At 38.7% G+C, this 23,341-nt stretch overlaps 1 protein-coding gene across 1 annotated transcript in view; it reads right to left on the bottom strand.

Moving 5' to 3' along the window:
• Positions 1-8,083: 8,083 nt before the first annotated feature.
• Positions 8,084-23,341, bottom strand: part of DOK7 (docking protein 7) — a 67,347-nt gene continuing 52,089 nt past the window's right edge. The window contains 5 exon segments of the mRNA XM_075148638.1: positions 8,084-8,220; positions 9,897-10,049; positions 13,107-13,178; positions 14,249-14,314; positions 20,951-20,993. Of these exon segments, the coding sequence (XP_075004739.1) occupies positions 8,084-8,220; positions 9,897-10,049; positions 13,107-13,178; positions 14,249-14,314; positions 20,951-20,993 (471 nt within the window).

The raw sequence follows: 23,341 nt of genomic DNA, 5'->3' as shown, positions 1-23,341 counted from the left end.
AAACCTACCAGTAAATAGTACACAGGCAGTTCTAAAATCATTTTTAAAAATAATTTTTCTTTCCATAGCATTTAATTAGGATAGAAGAAATAAATTAAAAAGTCATGAAATAGAAGTCAATAAATAGAATAGACTGTTGCTTTCAGTACAAACAGACCTACCCTTGTAACAGAGAACAGGGAGCTATGAAAGACGAAGACTGCATTCTCCATATATGCCACGTTACCTAACAAACAGCTTCTAAATACCAGAATCAACATTTCCAAATACAACACACCGTTAACATGTATTTCAGGCCATTCACATAGCACCTGTTGGGAAGCAGATTGTTAATCTACAGAAAAAAAAGACACTATGGATTTCTTTTACTAGTATCCACAGTCATAAAATGGAAGCCTTCAAAAAATCTGTCCACTTGAGCCAAAATAAATTTATAAACGCTCATCTACAGTAAATATTTTAAGTCGAGCCATATTCGGCACAGCAGTGATTGTAACCCAAATGCTTTTATCAATAGCCCTTAATGCAGTTACATATCCAAATCTTCATGTACATATCCAAATACATATCCAAATCTCCCACCACTCAAGAGAAGAGCACTCTCCTAAATTCAAAATAAAATAGTACACAGATATTAATGCTTAACATGTGAATGTAAAAACAATGGATACATTAATATAGCATGTAGATATTTTGTTCCTTCACTGATGTGTTAACTTACCAGAAAGCTGCACACATCCGTTTTAATAAACTAATCCTGTTCAGTCTCAAAGGTTGCCTGTCACGAATTGGTCTACTGTAACTTAAACCTGGTGATTTCTATAGGGCAAGTGTGTGTTCAATCACTGTGAAATAAGCCTCTTACTAAAATAAAATGCTATTTAATGTCCTGCAGTTATAATTTTCCAGGCAACTTACTTTAAAGGGAGAAGGGAGCTATATTATAAGAAGAAGAAACGCACTGAGAACTTGAAACCTGCATATGAAACCCAATAATTTGCAATGCTTAGCATCCCATCTGGGAGTCTAACCTCAAAATTCAAATCTCATTTTCTAATCAAGAAGGCATCTGAACTAGAACCATTAACTCTGTTTAATGGTCCTTCAATGGGGAAAAAGTCCATTCTCCAACCGCAACTCAGATCCAAGTTCTGGGACTCCCGGTTACAATTCCAAATATACCCAGTCACAGAGTCTTCATCCATACCAGTTCCTGGGGCCGTTATGATCTAGTATTTGCTCCATTTTGAAGTTCACAAAAACAAAAGGGGAGCGAGCAGAACTATGTGCGAAAGGTGACATCTCCAAAAGAAGAGACTTCCAAGAGCTGGCAAGAGCTTAGGAATCAGGGGTTACTGCTCATTTCAGTTCACCAGCAGACTGCTGGCAGTGGGAAATGCAGTCATTTCCCCCCAATTTTTGTAAGGAAGTTTTCAAGTTATACCTTGTTCCTAATCTGTACTGAACTGACACAGATTCATACATGAAAAACACATTCGAACAGTCTGAACACCTTCCACACAGGTAAATGCGGTGTGGAACATTTGAGTTACCTTCTCCAAGCCCTTCTTCAAGCAGCTAATAATGATGATCAATACGGGATGCATATGTCTTAGACAGTGTTTGCATGAGCCTCACTTTGCTGGTGTCGCTAAACCCTTACCACTGATGGATTGTTTCAGGTCTGGTGCAAACTGACCCTCCTTCCCCTGCAAAGAAATGAGCTTTGCAGAACTGCAAAACAAAGGTTTCATTCATGAGTAGTTATTAATTCAGGATAAGAACATGATTTTCCAGAGATATTCTTAGGAATTGTTTTCCTTCTCATTTTATTGCCCTCTGTATAAAGACCTATGCTAGAATTTTTGAAAGAAAAAACAGCCAGCGTACCCAAATAGGGCAATCAGAGGTCCAAATCAAAATACTGCTGCAGCACTTATCTAGGATTCCAGAAGAAACAGGAGTGAGCATATTTAGCCACAAGCAAACAGTGAGAGTAAACACGAATTCTCTTTAGCTCCTTCAAACCAAGGAACAGAGCAACTCATCCTACTCAGCTTTGACCACTTACAGCTTTCCAGTGACACAGCGGAGACTGAAAGCAGGGGTAGGTAGTTCAGCGTTTTCACGGTGACAACTTTGCTGCTTGGCCACCCGGTTTTGTTTTATCCTGTTGGTTCTGGCTCTTCCTGCACTGCTCAGGGCAAGCACCGTGCTGATGTACCGAGAGACAGGGCTCCCGTCACAGTCCAAACCGAAGATGTGGCCAGCTGCAGGCTGTAACTCGCACCTTGACAGTTCTCCAGCCAGATGGACAGCAACGAGAGGGTCTAAACATGTTAAACGTTGTCAGTGTAAAGGAGAGAGACACTGGCTTGGCCAGAGAGACACTCACTGAAGGAGTATCTAGCGTCAGCAAGCAGCCAGCAGCCCACCTGGGACTTCAAGTCCACTCACCGCAGGAAATGGTGGCTTATCACGTGTGGTCACTAGTTTCATGCATTCACAGTAAAAAGCAGAGATGGCAAAAATTCATCTACAAATGCCTGGGCTTTCAATAGACCTGATCCATCTCTAGTAAATCTCCCAGCTATAGTAAGTAACACTGGTATAGCTGAACACAGAACTAGGTGCACCTTCACGTCAACTCAGGGCACTCTCTGTGTCACAGCAGGGCCCAGCTCCCACCATCCCTCACCCAACGTATGTACTAAGCTTTCACATACTTTCCACAGAGGAGAAGAACCAGACATGGAGGATAATTCCCTCCAAAGTCTAGACCGCATATACAGTACAAACTTGAACGACTTGCATGACTCGATGCAAGGACAGTGAGACACACTCTGTCGCACGTACAGCATAGAGTGGACATCGGCATTAACCGCCCCGCAGTTTCCACTCCATTCCTGGTGGAGACGTGCCAGCACACCTTCTGTTTGGCTGAGGACACAGCAGCGACCTCAGCCTCTTCCAGGAAACTCCACTTCCCGGCTACAACCGCACTTTGTACAAGGAGCGGCAATCCAGCCGGCGGTCTCCAGCACTGACCCAAACCCTGCATTTGACAGACTCAAATACTCTTCTGTCACCCTGTCACTGCCCTTCTCCTGTCAGTACCATAGCTGGCAAAGGACAACTGTTGCTTTCCAGCTCTCTGCTGACACCTACCTACTTCTCCATCGAACTCCCAATATGAATTTTTCCCGTGCTTCCCAATTTGTGTCCAGTACTGCTGGCTGTTGGTACTAAAAGAGCGCTACAGCAGCCAAACGGGGTCCATCTTCCAACTGGGGCAGACAGAGACACCCATGTGTGATGAATCTGAGCGATTCATTACATAATAAAACTTCGAGATCCAAAGGCCAGATTCCCTTCCGAGCATGCAATCTGCTCTATTTTCTGTATGTGAACTATCCATAAATTGCCAGCTCAGCCCACAGATGAATAAAATTTAACTTAAACAATAGCAGATGCTAGGGCTTTTTTTTTTTTTTTTTAGGGATTTCACAACAGTATAATGTACTGTAGAGGCAAATTACTGTCAGGCTAAATCTGCTTTCTGATCCCACCCCCCCACTGCACATTCCTCAAATAAGTTGACGCTTATTATTTCAGTAAAACGGTGATGTTACATACGCCTCTGTGTACACAGTGGGATAATAAATCTGAATTATTTCTAGATGCTCTGGTGCAGGCAAATGTTTGAAAGCAAGTAAGTTTTAAAAGTTAACTTTCACTTACCCTAAAGTTTTTACTAAACTCAAAGCTTACTTGGCAGCTGCACTTTCCCAAACCTGCCCACTGCCTTATAAAGCTATTTATCGTATCAGAATCCAGGATGTGAATTGCTTGTATTTTCCTGTCACTTATGTTCCAGCCTTTCAAAGGAAAGTCCACAGGAGAGTTGCTTTTAATCTGTAACCACCTGATTATCACTGTCCTAAGCCTTAGAGTGAGGCTACCCTGAAGCCTGTCATCTTTCAGGGAAAGCATAAAACTGAACTCATCAGAACCCATCCAAATCTTAAAAAAACAGCACTTGTCCTTAGTTCTACTCACCTGTGCTGAAAAGACACATGTTTACAGAGCTACTCCTTACAAATATCCATTTAATAACTTCTAATTCTTCCATCCTTACTCCGTTTTGTTTGTTCTTATCGCTGTATGATGTTAAATGAACATTTCCTTTCAACCTAGATTGCAAAATAACGTTTGTATGACTGGCCGAATGAGAGCTGAGCATCTTCCCACATAAAAGGTGACATAAAAATATAACAGCACTTTCATCTGAAAAAATGCATAATTTTAACAGAAATGAGCAGCTCATAACCCGTAAAATTCTGTGTCTTCTTCCTGTGGTCATTTTAGCATAGTATGTGTGTTATCCCAGACAAACTAGAAAAGGTGCTTATCAAAGGGTGCATGTTTCAGCATCTCATAAAAAAATGTAATTACTGATAATTCAAATTCAAGTATAGTTTTCCAAGCTGCAGTAATTAAAACTGTTTTGTTTACAGCAGAGAGGAAATTGAGGGATTTTTCCAAGCTATTTGCTAAAAACAACTCTTGGGGCAGATTTTCACACACATTTAGATGCCTAAAGACACCTACTGGCATTTTCCACAATTAGGTGCCACAGTGCTATTAAAACCCGGACAACTGTTTGCATTGTTGGGCAATTAAATGCCTCCAAACTCCAGCCCTCCATCCTGCAGCACATGTTAACTTGGAGAAATTCCATCACCCAAATACTTGCATATAAAAATGTTCCATAACAGCTTATGAACAGCGCCATAAAACCCACTGAAGCAGAGTTACATTTGGCAGTAAGCTACGGAGTAGGACTATCAGAAAGACAGAGGTACCTACACAACACGCTAAGGGTTATGCCCGAACACTGCACTTGCTGACAGTGTGTTTTCTCATCACTGAGAGCACTTCTGCCGTGTTAAAGTACTTCAAGAACATCTTACAGAAGCATCAGCCGCATCACTTTGTTTTCTTCTTCTGGTGATTAATTCCTCATACTCCCGGTAAGGGCAGGAGGAGATCTGACTCTGGTAGAATGCTAAATTAAAAATGAGCAAAGCCTGCGTTTTTACCAGCAGCAGTTACAAGTCACATTTATCTCCAGAAGCATGGGAGACCTTTTGGATTTTTTGCAAAGAGCTCTGAATCTGGAATCATCCTATAGCAATCACAAACTGTATTTTAGATCACTTATGCACAAGTTTTATGCAAGGTGTGTGAATAAACCCCTATTTGTACATTAACAGCAGTACTAGAGTTAATCCACAGAAACTACATGCTGAGCACAGGCCTGCTCACGGGATTATGGTTTGACTTCCATTTTCCCCAGTTTACTACTGGAAGTAGAAAGCACATTATTTTGTTTATTTAGGAAAAAGGTTTCCCGTTTCTGTGAGCTCCTGTTGCTCAAATGAGAAAACTAGTTTCTTCAACAGAAATGTCAAGCCTCTAACTTGCCAGGGAGGCCTGCAAGGTACTACAAAACCAACAACCAACCAGTTTTTAACAGATGCAACAGTAAGGTTTGGCCTCCTGCTTCAGCATCCTAAACATAATTTAGTGCATAAGAATATGAAGTGAATTGAAAAAACAAGTGAAAGTCATCTGTTCTATTTGTCATATTCAAGTGAAGTAAAAAAAGAGAAACAGAAGCCTAAAAAGTAAAGTACTTCATTTGTGGAAAGCCTTATAGGATAATTATGTTGACATTAACAAAGGCTGTAAGTACAAATTTATATCCAGCTATCTAGCTAATCCTAGCTAAAGTTACTATGACATACACAAATACATGTCACAAAGAACCATGTGCATGCACAGATTCACAGCCCTGTTCAACCTGAAAAACATATTTTTAAAACTGTGACTCCTCCTGTAAGGGCAGCAGCAATCTGATGACCTTTACTATTGTGTCAAATCGTTACCCGTGCTGCAAGTCCAGGATTCAACACAAACAATTTTGAGCAATGCACAGAAAGGCAGCTTTTGTAGAGAACCTGGGTAATATATTTTCCTGGTAAATAGATTTTTATAATAGAAGTATTGCAGTTTCATTATATATCACTCTGCATTTCAGTGCATCAGGCAAGCTATGCTCATTTTAAATATTAAATATAAATAGGCACATAGCAAGAGATTTAACCCTGCAAGTCCCTCAGTGGAGGATCCTTAACTGAATAGCAGTTCAGTTAGATAAACCTGGTCCCAAGGAGCTGTAATTCCAGGCCATTCCACTGAATATGTGTCTACAAAGCAAATCACCACTGTCCATTTGTCAAATGAGAAAAATCTTTTAAACTGGGAATCTCATAAGAAATATTTCTTTTCCTTTCAGAAATATGCTAGGCTGATAAACAGAAAGGTACATCTTAGCACAGGACAGATGACAATGGCAACTGTCAACTCTCAAACACATTTTTATTTATTTGAGAGATTTCTGATATTTTACATTACTATTGAGGCTACATTCAAATAAATTTATAGGTGAAATTCTGCCTCAAAAACAAAAACCCAGCTCTCCTTCTGAGTCACTTAGTGAAACCCTCACTGGCACAAAACTTCCACCCGCCAACATAAATTATAATGCATATCTGAAAAACAGAATTGGGCTGTGATATTGTATCTTAAGAGGATAGTCAAAAAATCATAATACCCAAGATATCACTCCTGATAACTTCTGGAAGCCAAAGCTGATCTATTATCGCCAAATTTTTGTTTTCTTCATAAGTACACTGCCTTGTTAGTCTTGTGTCACTGCCATAACATTTTATTTAAATAACATTTCGTATCAGGACAAATACAGAGAACACAAGAATTACATAGACAATGCAACACAAGAAACTAAGTCAAGTTTTGAATCACAGTCTCACTGCACAAAAGCAAGATGTCAAAGACTTGTGGATAAACCTATATTACAACATAATATCCTGTTGTGCCTCAATTCTGTAGCATCTCTGAAGACACCACCCTCTTACACAGAACTGGTTTTATGCTATTTAGGGACAGCAGAAAATTATTCAATGAAAGCTTTAGATTCAAGGTGGATGATCTGCTTTTCATGCTGCTTTACATTAGCGATAGTTTTGGAGATATAAATAAAGGACTCAGTTTTCAAAAGTGAAAGTTTCTTTTGAGTACCTTGATTTTAAGATACTCTGTATGAGAAACCTGGGACCTGATTTTCAAGGTGATACATATGTTCAACTCCAGGAAAAGTGCTAAGAATTACAGGTACTCAGCAACTATGAAATCAAAGCCTATGGTTTGACACAGGGTTTTTAAGAACAGAAGCACCCAAAATGTCCTTCACATTAATTTGTTTTAAATTAAATAACTTGTTTGTGTGTGCTCTTGTCTCTATGCATATACATATGCATCCCTGACACTGCAGCTTTTAAATCTGAGCAACTTTAGCTAAAGCTACAGAACTCTTGGTAAGGTATAAAACTGAATTACCCATAGGTAAAGCTAAGCATGTCCATAAATAAGCATATAAATTGAACAAAACTGTGCCTGCAAAAAATCAGGCACTGAATTTTCTTGCTTTTGTAAGAGTCCATTAATATATTAATAGAGGTTTTACATATTTTATACACTCAGATATATACATATATTTTATCAGTAATGTGTGCTTACATACATACATATGCACACATGCAAACATATGTGTACACTTACCACGCACACACTCACATTCCCTTACCTGCACGCATTCAAGTTCTTTATTTTTAAAGAAAATGCCACCATTTAATAAACACTGGAATTGGTTCCAGGTTTTCCAGGATTTTAGAACTATAGAAAAAGGTCACTTACATCTGTCATTGCATATGAAAAAAAATCAGGACTTTACAACCAAATTAAAATAAAAAGAAAGACCACACACCCCCCTCATGCTACCAGCTTTCCAATTAGGAATCAAGATATTGGAATGAATCTGGTATAAATGCAATAAGCAATGGCAGCTTTGTGTAAGAGTAGTTTTTACAATAAATGTGAATCTTTTGGAAGATAAATTAGTACCAATTTATGGTGAGCAAAAAGTTCTTTCCTAGACAGGTCATTGCTGAGCCCCTTTTTTCTTCTGCTCTAGCTCCTGCAAGCGTTCCTCCCGGCACTGAGCATGCTGCGTTCCCACTTTGTGGGCTGTCTCGGTGGCTGCGATGTCAATTTGTGCATATCGGGATGATCCACTCCCTGAAATACCAAATGAAATCATGTAAAAGACTATATCCCTCATATATTCCTGGGTAAAACTGACCCAGGGTTAAGTTATTGAGACACTTTTTCCACAGATTTCCTTGATGATCTTGGTCTGGTCTTAAAGCAAGCTCTATAAAGGGAGTAAGATGATAACCACAACTAAAAAAAAAAACAAACAAACCTCAAGAGCTTTGTTATCTACATATTTTAGCTATCTGGTTTTCTTCAAAGGAGCAAATGAACCACTTGTATTTCTGCCCCAGGTTTGAATGTCCACCCCTACTCCTCCCAGTAAAAGACAAAATTGAACCCAGCTCTCCCACTTCTGGGAGGCTTCATCAGCAGGCTACTAGTAAGTAAACGAATAACACCTGGTATTTGAATAGAAAACACCATTGGTAGGGAGTTGGCAGGGATTCTTCTTTGTCTGGATTAGGCACTCTGTGAATGTTTACCAGATCAACCACCTTCAGCCTTAAACAGAATGACAATTTGGTCGAATAATTAGCAATAAGGGAAATAAAAGCTGCTCAGTCTGTTCAGGAGCAGAACAGTTCTGTATGGGTGCAGACATACAACTCCAGAGGCTGGGAAAACTTCAGTATGAAAAAAAAAATAAAATATTTATGGTCATTAAAGGTACCTTCAAAGTTATACAAGTTGAGCTTGGGAGGGTAGTTGACATTTTAAAAAGTTCATGTCAGTTTATGGAATTTGGCTCTTCATTCTTAATGCCTTGGTTCATTGTCTTTAAAATTAAGATAAAACATCACTTTTACATCTCAACAGGGTGTTGTCCAGAGAACTACATTAAAGTCTGGGAGAAGCTTAGAATTACTTAACTACAGCCATATAAACACCCAAAAAAAAACCAATGGGAAAAGTGCCACCATTTCAAAGTTAATAAACTTGCTGAAATTAAAAGTATAAAAATTAAAATCTCAATAGCTGAAAACTATACATGAAAAACCCATTAATACCAAACGTGAACAACTAAATGCCATATCCTGATTAGGGGTTTTCTGTAAGGAGAAATGCATCTCTAAACGACAATACATGGTAGCTATAATGCATGTTTATGTGCTAATTGTCCTGGTTAAGCATTAGAAGTAAATACTCAGATCCAGACAAAAGAATAAAATATTTAAAAAAAATCAAATACTCGGGCTGGCTTCCTCTCTGTAGTGCTTTCACACATCCTCATGGAGAGCAGATAGAAGAACCCTGTGTTCTGTTCTTAAGCGTTTGCTGCATGGCTCCAGAGTCAGTATCTTTAGGAGCAAGCCCTGTACACCTACGCCCACAGCCCTGTTTCTGAAGCCAAGCAGGAAAAATTAAGTAAGTGTAGTCCTAATATATGTGATGAAAATCTTGAGAACACGAAGCAAATTACTGTCTGTCAAACTCCACAGACACAGAAATGTTCACTTTAGAAGGAGTGCATATACAATGCACTTGTCAGAAGGATGCAACATCTTATAGAACCTCATTACTTAAAAATCTTGTACAAAAGAGTTGGCAATTACAAGAACTGCCTCACAAACGTACCAGGGTTCAATTCCTCTGTTAGAAAGAGCCTATGGGTAGATGAGAAATTAAGATTCCCCATACCCCGTACATTCTGCATTACTGCATCCTTTGCTGTTTAAATAGTATGTAGACTCCCTTACCTCTTATGCTTGTGCTAGGTTCTTGAAGTTCCAATTCCATGTAATGAAGCTGTTTTTTGGAAGTAGGGCTGACAGGAATATTAACATAGGTGGCTGTCTCGCTGTGGGGTCGATCTGATGCAGGGACATCAGCTGAATGACCTATTGCCGCTTCTAAAATAAGTAATGTTATTATAGACACTGTTTACAATGACCAATGATCCCTTTCATAAAAACACACCGTCCCATCAAATATTCTGAAAGCAAACATTCAGCAGCAACAACTCAGCTTGCCAAACACATTCCTCAGTTGTAGATGGGACATGAGAAGAGTAAAGTTTCTACAGAAAAGATCCTCAGAGACTGATCAAGTCAGGATCTATGCAGAAGACCAGAGACCACAGCCAGTGATCTCACTGTGTTGTGACAGCAAGCAAACACCATGCAGAAATTTTCAAACAGAAGCAATGTATGCAACAGTACCTCACAAGGCTTTCAGCTCTAACTCAGGTTAGTAAAGCCTTATATGAAGCAATCTGTTCTAGGAAGATGTGGGCTATTATATCATCCACAAGAGAGCAACTGAAATCACTAGAAGTTCAGAAAGTATGTTCTGAAAACAGGGACTGAAGAAGTGTTTCAAGCAAGGGGAAGGCAAGCTTGAAGAGATGTTGACAGCTTCCCTGTACAGAGTTGAAAAAGACAGGAATGATACCAAGTGGGGACAGACCAAGTAATAAAATACTTCAATTGCAGGAAAAAAGTAGAAGATTAGACAGTGGGAAAACCTTTCTAATAGTAAAGATTACAAGAACACTACAGGAAACCCCACAGAGGCTGAAGAATTTCTCCATCTAGAAATTTCTAAAAAAGAAATAGACTAACACCTCCTAGGAAACAGTTTTCTATAAAGCGATTCTGACTTAAAGACAATTTTTGTGTGTACTGGATGAATTCTCAAGACCTCTTCTAGCCCTGCTTTCAATTATTCTAATCTTGTCAGAAGTGAAACTAAGAGAGAAGGTAGAAGGTTTCCTTCACTGGGCCAACCAAGCATTTCAGCCTTCAACCCATTCCTGACATCAGGCACCTACATCAATCCATCATCCAAGGGACTTCACAGAATTATCTGGGCTACAGGAGACCCAAATACAAACCTGTATTCTCTCTGTGCTTAGACAAGGTTTTGAGTCACATTTTCATTGTCCTACTCAGCAGGGTAGTAATCACCTGCCTGTCCAGTCCAGTTGAAGTTCTTGCCCTTAAACCCCTTCTGCTGTGAAGTCAATTTGGGACAGAGGAGCGTAGAGGGAAAATGGTATCACTTTCAGGTTCTCCCTTTCCCTGAAGTTCTCCCATTAAGCCCTTCCTTGTCCCCACATAAAACTCGTGTCAAAATTTTATTTGTCCAAATCACTGCTTTTCTTTTCTGCCCATTCAGACACTGATGAGATGTGAATGGAGAGGCAGTAGGCAATCAAGGCTTTTATAGCACAGGAAAGAATGACTTCTTATATCCAACCAACAGCAGCTGTGAATAACCATTAAGGTGAATATTTTCTTCTTGGACTGTTTTATGAATAGCAGAGATAACTCATACAAAGTCAGGCAACAGTAATTGTCGTCAGAGGTTACAGCAGGTTCCAGGATAATGGAATTTCTCCAGGCTTAAGCTATTTAAATCAAAGGAGTCTACTATGCAGTCCAAAATTTTAAGAGCCTGGAAAGTTTCTGACAGATTTTCATAAAGAAAACATAGGAACATCCACAAAGTAACTGAATATTTTTCTGACCGTCAGACTTCAAGTTGTTCCAAAGCCAGGTGTTAGGAACAAAATGAAAAGGAAAAAAAAAAATCAAAAAGAAGAAATTTCTATATCTTCATCAAACATCATTCTCAGAAATTATTCTCAATTATTCTGTCTAAAGTATTTCAAAGGAATTTGGCCTGACTGTGCCAAAAGGGATTCAGCAGAACCATAGCATTGAAAACCTGCATCCCAAATAGTTAAAGTTGTAAGCAAATGACAATCTTAAGGACTGACACAGTCATGAATAGTCATGAAGGAAAAGATAATTTTTAAAGTCTTTGTATACACTGTTAAAGTGATGTAGCAGGAGTTTAAGTGAAGTTTCCTCAAAGCTAGCTACCATGAAAACTAGCAAACTTCTCTATAGAGCTTAATAATTTAAAGGTTTCAGGAAGCTGAATGTGATACCTGATGCAGACAAGCCAAGTGATTTTTCTGAGAACTAAAAAACCACACGTATATTAATTGGCGGGGCTTTGTGCAAGAAAAGCAAAAGAAGCACATAGAATAAAGAAACCCCTGGCAACAATCAAATATTCTTGCCATAACTTGACTCAAAGGAAAAAAACAAACCAAGAACAAAGTTGGGCCAACTGGAATGGAAGGAAAGGAAAAGTCTTCTGTTGTTTAGTCTGCGCTGTCGTAACAGAAACTGTGCTTTCTTTGTAAACATAGAAATACTTGGCTTTTCATTTTTTCTTCAAATAAAAAAAAAAACCTCATTAGAGACTAAAAACTGCCTTGTATTTGTTTGAAGAGAAAGGTTTATTTGAAAAGCACAAGACAGTCAAAAGCTCCCACTAAGAAAACAAGGCACACACAGGGAGCCATGGACAAAGACAGTGCTGTCAGCAGTCCGTTCTGGGTGGACAGAGGTAGAAGATGCTTACAAAAGGGGTCAGAGGACCAGTATTTGAGATCATTATGGAGGGAGAGTTTGGGAGAAAAACAGACCAAAATGCACGGTTACAACATTCTGAAAGAATCATGATTGCTTGAGGAGAAAGAGGGAAAAGGTAGGAAGAAAAAAAGATAGTTAAGCAAATAACAGGAGAAGAGTAAAAGAGAAAATACAGTAGCACTGAAATGAGGGGGAAAAGAAAGGAAAAGATCGTATAATTGGGGAGGGAAGAAGAAAATCATATTTGAAACTGGTGGTTTAGCCTTTCTTTCAACAAGTGTTAGTTATTCATATTTTCTCAGAAACGTGTGATAAATAACGCAGAAAGAAAACCAATACCGTAAACACAGCCCCAAGATAGGAGTGTGTGTGTGAGCATGCATGTAAAGCTGACACGTTCAAAGGGCACCACCTCAAAAATAAACATTTAGAAGAGATCACAACAAAAAAGGAAATGGAAAAAGAAACAGGAGATATTAGTGTCCTCTAATGCAATTGGCTCCAAAGATCTTTACTCACCAGGTTCCTCAGGGCTAGTAGGAGTTCCAGGTTCTGCAGGAAGTGTTAGCATCTCATAACCACCTTTAGGACCTAGAATACAGGAACACCGTCAATGGCTTTGGATTTAGGAGTTTGCACAATGAAAACAAAGCATATGATTTTCTGGTTTTGACTTGTAACCTTCTAATCTGAATAATCATACTGAATAATGTCAGAAAGTATAAACAGTGATTAGTATTGACTTTTCTGTAATGGTGATGCCAGCATTTTCTAATGAGTGTAACACCAAGGAAATAAACGTTAGGACATTTTTACAAGTATTCACACTGAAGGCCACTGAAGGCAACAGTGTGTTTTGCTGTACATCGATGTGGGAGCAAAGCTGTGTTGAATGCATGAATCAGGAAGAAGAGCGTGGGTGATCTTGGGAGCATCTGGGAGACTCTTGTTAAAATTCCTCCTCCAGCATGATGGATAACTTCTTGATTTCTGACAAAGCTCTGCAGAAAATGCTTAAACTAGCCCTTCCAAAGATAACTGCTTTCCAAGTGCAAATCATCATCTTTGCAAGAAGCCAGGTTGCACAACATCACTGGTGCTTCCAGAGCACTAAGCTGAAAAAAGATGCCCAGGTTCTCTCATGATCTCAGGCTCCATCCCAGTTCAAACAAGGCAAGCTAGAAAGCTACGCCCATAGAATGAACATATTGGGATTAATTTTGAATGACGAACACTCATAATTTTATCTGCTGGTATTGTTTCTTTCACTATTATCATGAAGAAGTATCTTTAAATGTGGTGGGATTTTTTTCCCACCACATCATCGCTAGGGTACAGGATTTCTCATGGCCTGAGGTGTTTTTATTTTGGTGGGTGCCCTTTGTTAAAGTGCTGGCAGCATTTTACTGCTGTGAATAAGACTACTGCCTATGCTCTGACACTTATCTCATCTGTCACTGCCTCTTCTAAACTTATCCCATCTGTCAATGCCTTTCTAACAAAAACCCTGCAAAGCAAAAAAACCAAAGAAATACTTAAGCCTTACAATAGGGAATCAAGTCATACATTACCTTTAACATTTTCTGAAGTTTAAAATAATTTAAGTTTAAATTAATTTAAATTTACATGCACACACATACCTCGTAACCACTTACACTTACCAGCTTGGAGACTGTGCCCTCTATGTACTTTCAAAGACCCAGAAGCTGCCATGACAGAAGCACCACCTGTTTTCAAAGAGAGATATTCACATTAAATCTAAATACCTGTTGCTATTATTAGATACCTGCTGTGCATCAGCATTTTTAGTAGATGAGTCTGAAACACCAAGAAAAATTTCAGTAAGAATTACAAGTCATTGTTCTTCATTTAAGAAATATTCCTTTTTTTTGCTAAATTCTTTATCCTGAGATTGTGGCACTATAATATAATTTTGTTGTTTTCTTTCTTTAGAAACAAAGGATGCCTTCTATAAAACTTCAGGATACTGGCCCCCCTGTTTGTGGTGAGTACTACCTTACTCACAGAGATAGTCATCTTCTACTGAGAAGTAAAATGGCAATGAAAAATGAGTGGGGAGTTGCCTTTGCAATCCATAACGTAGCTTTGGCAACCACAAAGTTTAAAGTGTTCGTTAAAATCTCATCAGACTGGATCCAAAGCCTATTAAAGTTAATGGGAAGAACTATATCACACTTCAGTAGACATGCATAAACTGGGGCAGGGTGAAGGGTAGGCAAAGGATCTAGCTTCCATGGGGTTTGAATCCAGGTCATAGCTGGTTCTTGTGAAATACAGCCAGAAAAGCTTTCCCGAGGGCACGTCAGGTGGCACAGTCCCCTTTCCCCAGCCCTGCTCCGATCAGCAGGAAGCTGTCCCAGGTACAGTGTTAGGTACGGAAGTTCGAGGAAACAAGAGCTAGCCATCGGAAACCTACAGAGTGGTACGCATGTAGTGTGGTTTGTCTACATCCCTTCTTTATTTAACCAGCAAACTAATCGGCATTATACCTACCTGTTCGGTTAGCGTTATCCCTATCCAGCCATGAATGTCTCGTCTCTACTGTTGTCACTGTGGGCACCTTAATCAAGATGAGTGGCATTTACTTCCTCACATGAATAATTTCGAGGGAACTTCTTGTGCAAGTAGACGGTACTTAACAGAAATAAGGTAGGAGGCTGGGTTTATGAGTAGCCCTGCCACTGGTGACAGGGCAGCTGTGCCGTGTGCTGCTGGGTGTTAGGGATCAGGTATAAAATTAACACTCTCTTCTAAACTGATGAATAGTCTCTGAGCAGGTGAGACACTCCTCTGCAAATTATTTTTTAAATAGCATTCAAAAATTACCGTAATTCTTACGCAACTTGAAGAAATTCTATAAAATAAATAGCAGTCTCAAATACCTAAGAAACCTGCATGACCTAGGAACCTAGAGAAATCGGCAATTTCTTATTTTTTTCCCCTGTATAAAGAATACATTCGATTTTTTTTCTAAATCTAATAATTTCCAAACTTATAAAATTATTCCTTCACTTTTATAAAATAAATCTAAATAAAAACCACAGATTATTTCACTTTGAGGACAATGGATTAAAAAAATAATAAACATCTATTTCAGAAGTGCAAAGCTGAACTGAAACCTTTAGGTTTGTAGTCTTTGTGTACACAAAAGCATATACAGGGTAATCCAAGGCTACAAAAACAATTTTCAAGCACACCACACTGAGAAACTGATTTTGTATTTTAACAAATGAGATCGGATTGTAGAACTTTTACATACTCTGGTGAGGACTTAACCACTAAAAACGTTATTTGCAATTTTGTTTTTAACAAGACTGCTGATAAAAATAAATGCAAAAATATGGCAGCCCTTGACTAGCTGATTTACTTATATTTTCACTGTAACTGATTTTCGTTTTTCTCACCCCAGAGCATCCTGTGTCTGCATTATTAAGAATATCAGAATACTCTTTATGCAGCTGAAAGCCTTACCTTACTTTGAAGAAAGACTACAGCTTTAGGCTAATTGCAGCTTCATCACAAAACTAGGCGGGGGGGGGGGTGGGGGTGGGGGTGGGGTGTCTCCCTCAAAAACTTAATGTAATTTAGCAGAAATCATTCCAGAGGAAACGTGGATTTTTAAGCAACATTTTTAGGATTTGTGAAAAGCACACAGGACAGGAAAGGAGATTTAAAGCAATAAGATATTCTAATCCATTTATGATCAAGTTGAAGTTTTCCCATTTGGAGCTCATTTAAAAGAACTGCGTTAATGCTTCAGGATTTGACCTGTTGCATTTTCCTCATTTTCAAATCTGGCAACTAAAAAATATTTACATAGTCAAATCTCTGATGGAATTTGTTTGAAGCTTTGAACTGCGTCATACAAACACATGTCAACAGAGATCGACCTAGATATTTTCTTCCTCCTTCTTTACAGCTACCATACAAACTAGTTTGTTTCTCATTTATGAATCCTAGGATAACACTTGCAGGAATGGAAAAAGCAAGTTAGCAAGATAAATTTCTGAACGTATAAAGCATCTAGCAGGAGACAGACACTCCCTTCCACCACTCTTTTTGTCTTACAAGGGATTGTTAAGAATAATTTTTTCAGTTTCCCCTGCCATCCAGTTCTGTGTGGCTGACTTGCTCAAGTCTTTGTTAAAACTGAGTAGCTCATCAGGAGAGTTATTTCTGTTCTACTTTCCTCAATGTGTAAGAGGAAGAAGATATTCAAAATGTGACAAAGTGAAAATATGCTGCAGAACATTTTGCATTCCTACATATGGTTAGACTCAAATGTCTGATGCAGCTCAATGAAGACAACCACTATTTGAAACATTTTTCTAGCTTCATAGTCATTTCTTTATCATAGAATCATAGAATCATTTAGGTTGGAAAAGACCTTTAAGATCATGAAGTCCAACCATTAACCTAGCACTGCCAAGTCCACCACTAAACCATGTCCCTAAGCGCCACGTCTACAAGTCTTTTAAATACCTCCAGGGATGGTGACTCAACCACTTCCCTGGGCAGCCCATTCCAATGCTTGACAACCCTTTCGATGAAGAAATTTTTCCTAATATCCGACCTTATGCCCACTCTTCAAAAATAAGCAGAGTTTACAGCACAAGTGCTACAAGAAAGAGCCATGAAAATAAATTAACAAACGAGAGGGAAGCTGGAACACACGGTATAAACTGAGCCCAGACAGTTTACATTTTCAAATCCTGTCACCTATCATTACATGGCCAGTGAGTAGACACATGCAATACAAACATGGCATTTACCAAGTGATCACTTCTTACTGCCCAGCCTCTACTTTGCCATCATGGAGTAGGTCACAACATTGCATGTCTGGGCTATTAAATTTGCTGACAAGGAGTCAGGACAGGAGAAAACACTATGCTTTATGATAAATTCTTGCTTCTTATTGAAGCTTCAAACTACCTTTATTATGAAGTACTTTGATCCACTCAGCCAAGCAACATTTCTACCTCCTCCTTTGAAAACAGATACCTTGCTTAAAAGAGCATCCAAAGCCTAGAGCTACTGATTGACAGGAGAAATACTGCAAGCACACCAGGCAGTTTTTTCACGTAAATGTAATAAAAGTCTTCCTGGTGCTGTATAATTGCCCTATAAAACTTCCCTAAGTTTGTTACTCTTCAATTTTCAAAGTGATTTCAAATATTTTCTGCTATACATAAAAGCTGATGGGGATGCTTACTTGCTCTACAGATTTCACCGTATTAAGAAAATGTCTCCTCTCTGACAGTCAACTTCAGAAGTAGTAAAATCACTCAAAATTAGAAATGCATTCAAGCACAGTGACTGTTCAAATATTGCTCCACAAAGATGCCTGTTTAGTGTGTCCAAAAGAATCACAGAGGATCTCTAGCTATTATTCATCTTCCCATGCTGTAGGGCCACTCCAGCCCAGCCTCCCATCCTTAAAAATGCAAAAGTGTTAAGCTAGAATCATTACCATTTTCCTGTACCAGGAAACTCAGTGTCTGTTTTTTGAAAAATATACCTTCAAAGATGCTTTACATACATTTGCTCCAAAAATCTTGATGCATGCGAAGCTCAGGATCTACACCGGCCGAGAATGAAGATCACATAATAAGTTTCCTTGATAGTAAAAAAAAAGCTGAAATAATCACTATGTTTGCAAATAAGGTTCCTCACCTTTGTGTTCTAGAAGGCTGGGATATGTCCCCAGGTTTCAGTTGTCAGAGAAGGCATGGGGAAGCAAGTCAGGAATACAGAAAAGGCAGGACTAGAGGGTCACTGTGGCATGGACTTACCACCTTCTGTCACCCCCAAAACAGGGGACAGGAACCTGCTGGACCTACTCAGCCCAGAGGATGAAGCAGCAGCATTTGGATCATTCACTAGCATATGGTTTCACTCCAGTGACTTTTTTTTTTTCCCCCTCCTGTCAGGCCCCAAGTAATTCAGAGAGTCACTAAGGCCAAGGTTTAGCTTGTAAATGCAATACGTATTTTAATCAGCTTACTTAAACCACTTTTTCTGAGCTCCTATTTTTCTTTCCCTACAGAATTATTTTGGGTGCACTTATAAAATAAAAAGCACAATCAGGAAACAGCATGTCATATTATGGCAGGGTTTTATTAATCAGTTTCTCATTATAAAAATGCTCTTCTATTACAGTGTTTAGCCCTATGAGGTATGACATATTTATGGTGGACACTGCTCAGAACACAGTCCTTTACTGGCTCAATAAAATTATCATAGCGTACTTTGTCTTCCTACATCTGAAGAGCTGACAACACATTTCCCGAAAAAAAAATTGTGAATTATAAATTATTTTCATCCTAAGCAACAACAACCAACACACCATGGCCCAGATTCTTCTTTCTCACTGATCTTAATTAATTCCTTGAAAGCTTACTCCTAAGCTTGGAATAGAAGTATCAGAGTTCGCAATAAAAATTTTTAAAATGCATGAAAAAAAACCTATTTTTCCATCGTAAAAGCTAAGCTGTCAGACAACTGAGTTGATTTTCAGCACCCATCAACTGTTACATACTTAATTTTAGTCTTTCTTTTTATCTCACTACCTTGACTCCCTATTTACCTAAGAACAATTTAATAGAGATACATTTCAGCTGAATTCCAATCCACAGCATTGTTTTATGTTTATTCCTTAATTTGTCCTCTCAGAACATTTCCCGTCAAGCATTGTGTAGGTTTGGTATTACAAGCAAAGAGGTTGTCAGATAGCAAGAGTGTCTGTTGCAATGCTGATGAATATGCTTTTATGGAATATGGAAAAAATGGAACTGCACAGACAAAAATAAAAGAAAAGAGAATTTAAAAGTCACAAAACTTAACAATGTTAAAGTATGCTGCTTCCATGGGAGGATATTTGTTAACTTATTTTCCCATTCAGCTGTTGATTTTTGTAATACCAGAGCCTGCAGCACAGAAGAACTGGGAGATCAGACCTCCCACTATAGTTACTTAATTTGGGTGTTGAAATGCCCAAGGTTGGGTCTGGCTCCTGGGAAAGCCTAGGCAATCAGCTTCCCTGTAGCTCATGGGAAGGGACAAAAGTTTCTGAAATATGGTGCATGAAATGCCTTCTCCAGGGATTGCAGAGGGACCCTACCCACTTCTGCAAACCCATTGCAGCTCTCAATTTAACTTCTCTAGGAGTCTTGGGATTCAGGTTGCTCAGTTCACTTGGAAGGGTTGGCAATCAAGGACAGGAATAGTGGCATTTTTTTCCCCCCGCAAAACAACCTCATGGTTTAAACATCATTGATAAAACAGGAGAGCTGTGACTGAGTTCTCAACTGAGAAAATCCAAATAGTTTGGAGGAGAGCATGAAGGCATTATAAGTAAGGGCAGGAGGTTCCTATCTAAGCTGTTGCAATGAACTAGAGAGGAGCACAAGATTTAAGTAACAGGCCTAAATCACAGCAAGAAACACCGCAGCTGTTGTTAGGAAATACATTCTAAATGTAAGAATAGCAAAGGACTTCAGATGATTTAAGGTGGATTAAGGATTCTCATTGCAGAACATGCTACACAAATACCTGTCAGACATACACACAGAAGTACATCCTAACCTCAGGGCAGAGGTTTAAGATACTGAACAACTACTTTGCACAAATCTCTCAAAGGAACAAGATGGAGACAGTACACAAAACCAAACGTTGTCTTTGAAGTAACAACTTATCTTACATTATCTTTGAAGTAAAATTATGATACAAAACGTGCCAGACCAGTTTGGCTACATCAAACAGAGAACGCCAGATGACCAACACATTCTACTGATAGGCAGATTTGCAATGCAAAGATAGTCAGCGTATTACCTTTGCCTAAATAATCTTTCCAGGCCAGATACTCAGCTTCCTCCCTTTACTGATTTTGTCCGTCGGTCAGTAGTTCCACTGACATGAGAGAAGCATCTCCATGTTGCCTCTGGTAAGGAAGCATTCCTGTGGTTTTGTGTTATTTAGAAAACTGCGTATACACACGGAACATATAAATCAAGTTTTGCCTAAAAAGAACACTTTCTTGATGTTCTTTGACTATGTAAGTAGAAAAAGCACTGAACAACTTTATATGGAAACTGACAACTTTGCACCTCTTTAGATTACAAAAGGAAGGGAAAAACAAATATATTAATCTTTGCAACCAAAGATACTACGGATTACAATGTATTTCATAATTGTCAGTCGTGAATTGCAGCCGCAAAACAACCCACAAACAGGATACCTCTCAATATAGTCTTTAGTTCTGCTTCCATAAATCTGTTTCTCTCATCACAATTTGGAACTTAAGCGTTATTCTTTAACAAAGCAAATAACTAAATGGCTCCTACCTGGTATAGCTGGTAAGACTCCAGACTGTAATATTGCTGTTCCCTAAAGAAAACAGAAAATTTTAGAATGAAAAATCTTCACAAGAAATAGAAACTTTACAAAATAAAGGAAGAATGGCAGAGAAATCACTTCACCATCACACAAGCTTAACACGTGGCTTTAAAATCCAGAAGAGACACAAAGGTGCCCAGACCTAAAGGTGTTCAGAACATGCATAAGTTGCAAAACCTTTGTATATCTTAGTAAAGGTTAACTAACTTGACTTTGGGTGCTTTGCAACAACTGTAACGGGTATGGTGAAGCTTAGCACTATTGAATCAGTCTTGAATTAAACAGCAAAAAGGAAGAAAATTTGATATTCAGAGGCAGATGAGACCAAGTTGGAGTAATACATGTAAATTAAGGCCATACCTATATTTGCTTAAAATAGTAGGTGCTGTGAACAGACCGAAGCCTGGTGTGCTTCTGACTCAGCACCAAAACCAACATATTTTATCCTTGAATTCAGATGGCCTACAAATCCCACCTGTGACATCAGAGTCTTTCTAGAAAAGCTTTGTGCCATCTCAGATGTTTCACATTGCTCGTGGTACAATGACAGCCAGGGCACATCAAAGCAGTCAGGCATAGAGTACCAGTGCCCATTCACACTTAAGAGTAAGCGTGTTCCAAAACACATTCGCAGGCCAGGTTTCTCCCCAGCTGTACTATCTATGTCATTCAAAGCTGATCTGGAGGACACTCTGGCACTTCCATCTGCAGATGGTATCAAGGCTGCTCCTACACAGCAGCACCAAGGTAGGCTGTGAAGTCAGTCTGGTCTGTGCTACTGACCACCACTCTGCCAAAGAAATCTCTCTTATTTCTGTGATTTGGTGAGAAGAAGAATCATCATCATGATCCATTCTTTTTGATAAATGTGTCTCTGGACTTTGAAGTGGAAAAACACTATATACTTATTGGAACTGAGCAATAACACTGCTTAATTCCGAAGCAATAAAATTCCATTTTATACTGACACCTGACAGTAATTTTCTTCACCTAAATACACAGACTTGTGACCTGTGATAATTCTCCGTTTCCTATGCTTTCTTAGTGACGCCTTTTCTGACACACTTAGGACTTCACATATACATTACATATATCCTCCCCCTATACAGGCACTGCATTGACTTCCCAAAATTTCTCAATAGAAAACAAAATAGATTATTTACTTATTATCCATGTAGAAGTTCAAGCCATACTAATTCCTGCACAGCATTGTCTTAAGGCAAACATATTAAGACATAAGGCTAATTACATGTGACCATTACGAAAAACTGTCAGAGCTAGCAACTAGATCCAACTTCAGTTAAAGTAGGTGGAAAGGCTTTTTTTGGTTTTGATGGACCTTGCAATGAACCCAAAAAAGATTAGAAAAGATTATACTAATTCTGTTTCAGCCAATAAAATATACATTAAAAGAGCTTAATTGGACCAATGTGGGGGGGGTGTAAGTTTTTTTTTAAATACAGTTTTGAAGTCTGCAACACAGAACAACTTCGAACAGTGGAATAACACATGACATACGGGATGTTTCTGCCAGATCCTATTGCAAAAACGGAATCTACAGCTTCAGTATTTACTTGAGCTTTTATGCTAGTTGTATATTTTAATATATGAGACACTGAATTTGAGCAACTGTTTAGAGTAGAAGGGAAGGGGAGGAGATCAGAAACATGGCCAAGATTTCATTTTTGAAACAGAAATAACATCCCACAGCATTTCAGAAAAAGAGCTTTTTATTAATTTAACCATAATGGATGTTATTTATTTCTATAGTTACTGTGTGCCACCACAGAAGATGCTACTTTCATTTGGGGAATGTGCAGAAGTATCCCTCCAGATAAAGGACAGAGGACTTGAGAGTCCATTATGAGCAATATTCTGTATATTTAGATAACAATATTTTTTCATTACAATAGAATTTCTATTACTTTTTTGTCACTATGATTTATAGCAGACTTGAAAAATGCTTTTTTCCTGCCCCCAGTAATTTATTAGGGGTTTACTAATACAGAGTATAAAAAAATAATTTCCCTGTCTTTGTTATGTCTGTGGATGTAAAGCAGAATATGCTGCCTCTGAAGGTAGCATCTGCTAGCTTACTTAATGGAATAGAAAGTGGCAGACGGCAGTGCTGAAATGCATAAAAATCAAATCTTGTTAATGAGAAAGGATCTCACAACTTTCTGGCAACTTTTTTGCTTTTAAAAACAAAGCTTTTTTTCTTTTTTGGTAACTTGTGGGGTTTGGGGGGGCGGGGACTGCATGTTACCTAGTTCACAAAGTCAATCACAAATTGTTTTGGGAGGGGAAAAAAATCTTTATCTTCCTCACCTTTGCCTCTA

Source organism: Calonectris borealis, chromosome 4 (genome assembly GCF_964195595.1).
Source record: "Calonectris borealis chromosome 4, bCalBor7.hap1.2, whole genome shotgun sequence".
NCBI lineage: Eukaryota > Metazoa > Chordata > Aves > Procellariiformes > Procellariidae > Calonectris > Calonectris borealis.
This window is presented reverse-complemented; position numbering and strand designations above follow the sequence as displayed.